This window comes from Neodiprion fabricii, chromosome 2 (assembly GCF_021155785.1).
Source record: "Neodiprion fabricii isolate iyNeoFabr1 chromosome 2, iyNeoFabr1.1, whole genome shotgun sequence".
NCBI lineage: Eukaryota > Metazoa > Arthropoda > Insecta > Hymenoptera > Diprionidae > Neodiprion > Neodiprion fabricii.
In genome coordinates, this window is record NC_060240.1 from 20,264,247 (window position 1) to 20,266,939 (window position 2,693).

The following is a 2,693-nucleotide window of genomic DNA, read 5'->3' on the forward strand; positions in this document are numbered from 1 at the left end:
AAAATGGAAACTCTATCAGCAGGTACTTCAACGATATCTGTTTTTTGCAAACGACGCACGCAAACCCATGAAATTAGACGTTCTCGAGGAAAAGGAGAAGGAGGAAGAGGAGGAGGAGGAAGAAGAAGAAGACGGAAACACAGCAGAAGAATCAATGATATCTCCCACCGTAGCTGCGAGTCCTGGCAACGTTCAAGCGCGCGCAAAGAAAATCGCGTCAGCGGTATGTATCGTACCAAGGAAGTATCGTGCAAAGGCCGAAATGCTGATGCGCGATCTCGGCAGCGTACCGGAACGATTTTCTTGGGATGCAGCAGGAACCGTCTCGTTAGACGGCGTTACAGTTCCCGGCGCAAACATCGTCGACCTGGTCAATCATGCCATGCGATCTAGGAAGACTTTTACTCCTACAGGGGCTGGTCAGTTTGCACGGTTTCTTCAGACGATCAACGTACCCCGAGAATACGTGGGGAACGATATGCTTTGGAAAGACATACGCACATTCGACGCTCCGGGTCTACCGACGGTAACATCGCAACAACTATCGACACACACCAGTAGTTCCCCGACGAAGCGACGAAGTTTCGCAAACGTTACACCCGTAACCAGCCGTTCTCATGACGCAGGATACGCTCTACGCAAACGCCCCACCGGAGCAAAATCCGGTTGGAAAACACTTCGGCTGAAGGAAAATGACGACTCTTCTTGAAGAAACGTATTACAATCCCTCGCATACTGCCGGTTACGCGGGAGCACGAATTCTGGAAGATGTTGCACGCGAAAACAACTCTCGCGATTCGGTGAGAAAATGGCTGGCAGCTCAGGATGCCTACACCTTACACAAGCCCGTGCAGAGGAAATTTCCGAGAGCAAGGTACAACGTTTCCAACATAGACGACGTATGGGAAGCTGACCTGGCTGACCTGAGTTCCATGAAGAGCCGCAACAACGGTTTTCGCTATCTCCTGGTGGTCATCGATGTATTGAGCAAGTACGCATGGGTGGTCCCGCTGAAACGAAAGACAACCGCAACCGTTGCTGAAGGTTTCGAGCAAGTGTTACACACTACGCCGCGCATACCCAACCTACTGCAAACGGACAAGGGTAAAGAATTTGTCGGGAGTGCCTTTCAGAAGATACTTCGCGACAATGAAATACGATATCGTGTTACTCGTAATCCTGACGTGAAAGCAGCTATCGTGGAGCGATTCAATCGTACACTCAAAGAACGCCTGTGGCGTTACTTCACGCATAAATAGACGCAACGCTACGTCGATGTTTTGCCACAAATCGTGCAAGCCTACAACAATACAGTTCACTCGAGCATCGGCATGGCGCCGTCGGAAGTGACGCTTCGCAATGCTGCTACAGCACGTGCCCACGTGGAAAAGCGTTATCCTCCGCGTCCAAATGGCAAACCGAGATTCCATAAGAATGATTTTGTACGAATAGTAAAACCAAGGGAACATTTGAAAAAGGCTACGCGGCAAACTGGAGCGAAGAATTATTCAAGATCCGACGAGTGCTTGCACGTTCACCGATAGTGTACGTCTTGGAAGATCTCAACGGCGAAGTAATCGACGGCTTGTTCTACGACCCTGAACTTCAGCGTGTGGAGGGGGAAACACGGGGATGATAAAATAGCGTGTTATTGCAGCATGTCTTGTAGTCGTTGAGTGTTCACCGTTCGACTCGTGCATCAAAGAAAATGTCCCGGGATCATTTTTACCTAACTTTACCGAGCAACAGCTCGATGCAGTTTTTTCCGGAGAATCGGACGTGCTGTTACATTACCCAGTTACCGCGTCAGATTCAACTAACGGGAGACTGGGAAGTCGGGCTGGCCGAAATTCATTATCCACTCACGTTTAAACACCCTCGGGGGTATGCACCAGTGAAAAATGAAACGATACCCTGTGTCACGCATTACAATACTCCTCGGGAAGGTGCAGTTGAGGTATCAGATTGCAAGGTATCCGAAACCAACATATCATCAAGGATCCCCGGCTGCCAGATGTTTATTTATTGCGATCTGGTGGAGCCACGTATCTTTGGAGATGTTTACGCCCCGCTGTTACGAGTTATTCAAACATGCGGCAAAGACAATATCTTACAAGGCGAATCAGAGATGAAAACACTATCGCCACTGTACTACGTACCGCTGATGCTCACGAACTTTCAAACCATCGAGATCGATATAAGAGATCAATTCGGTAGTCCAGCACCATTCACGAGCGGGACACTGACGGTAACGCTGCATTTTAGATGCGTTCAGTAATTGACTGGAATCACAGGAGTCGCTCAGCAAAAGAGAGGGAAAACATACCAGGAACTACATGGCTCATTATATACAACATTACGAAAATCAGCTCGGCAGTGGAGGCATTGAGACGGTTTACCGAGGAGCACCACATCAACGCGGGCACGGAATTGGCAGCTTCTTGGGAGGCCTGTTTCGTCGAATACTACCTCTGCTGTACAGTGGTGCTCGCGCGGTCGGAAGAGAAGCACTACGTGCAGGGATGAACGTCATGACAGACGTAAGAAACGACACTCCGTTCAAACAGGCAGTCAAGAGTCATTTCCTAGAATCAGGACACAAATTGAAAAGAGCTGCTGAAGAAAAAATTGATAAACTCATGAAGGGCAGCGGTTATAAAAGCCGAGCCGGCGGATTAGCGCGTCAGTCAAAC

The 2,693-nt window shown here is 49.1% G+C and overlaps 1 protein-coding gene across 1 annotated transcript; it reads left to right on the forward strand.

The window, feature by feature from the left end:
* Positions 1-692: 692 nt before the first annotated feature.
* LOC124175582 lies at positions 693-1,259 on the forward strand. The gene has a single exon (XM_046555981.1). It carries the CDS (start codon positions 693-695, stop codon positions 1,257-1,259), a length of 567 nt encoding a protein of 188 aa, XP_046411937.1.
* The last annotated feature ends 1,434 nt before the right edge of the window (positions 1,260-2,693 follow it).

Coding starts and splice junctions, on each gene's coding strand:
- LOC124175582 (XM_046555981.1), top strand. CDS start 693: ATGACGACTCTTCTTGAAGAAACGTATTACAATCCCTCGCATACTGCC.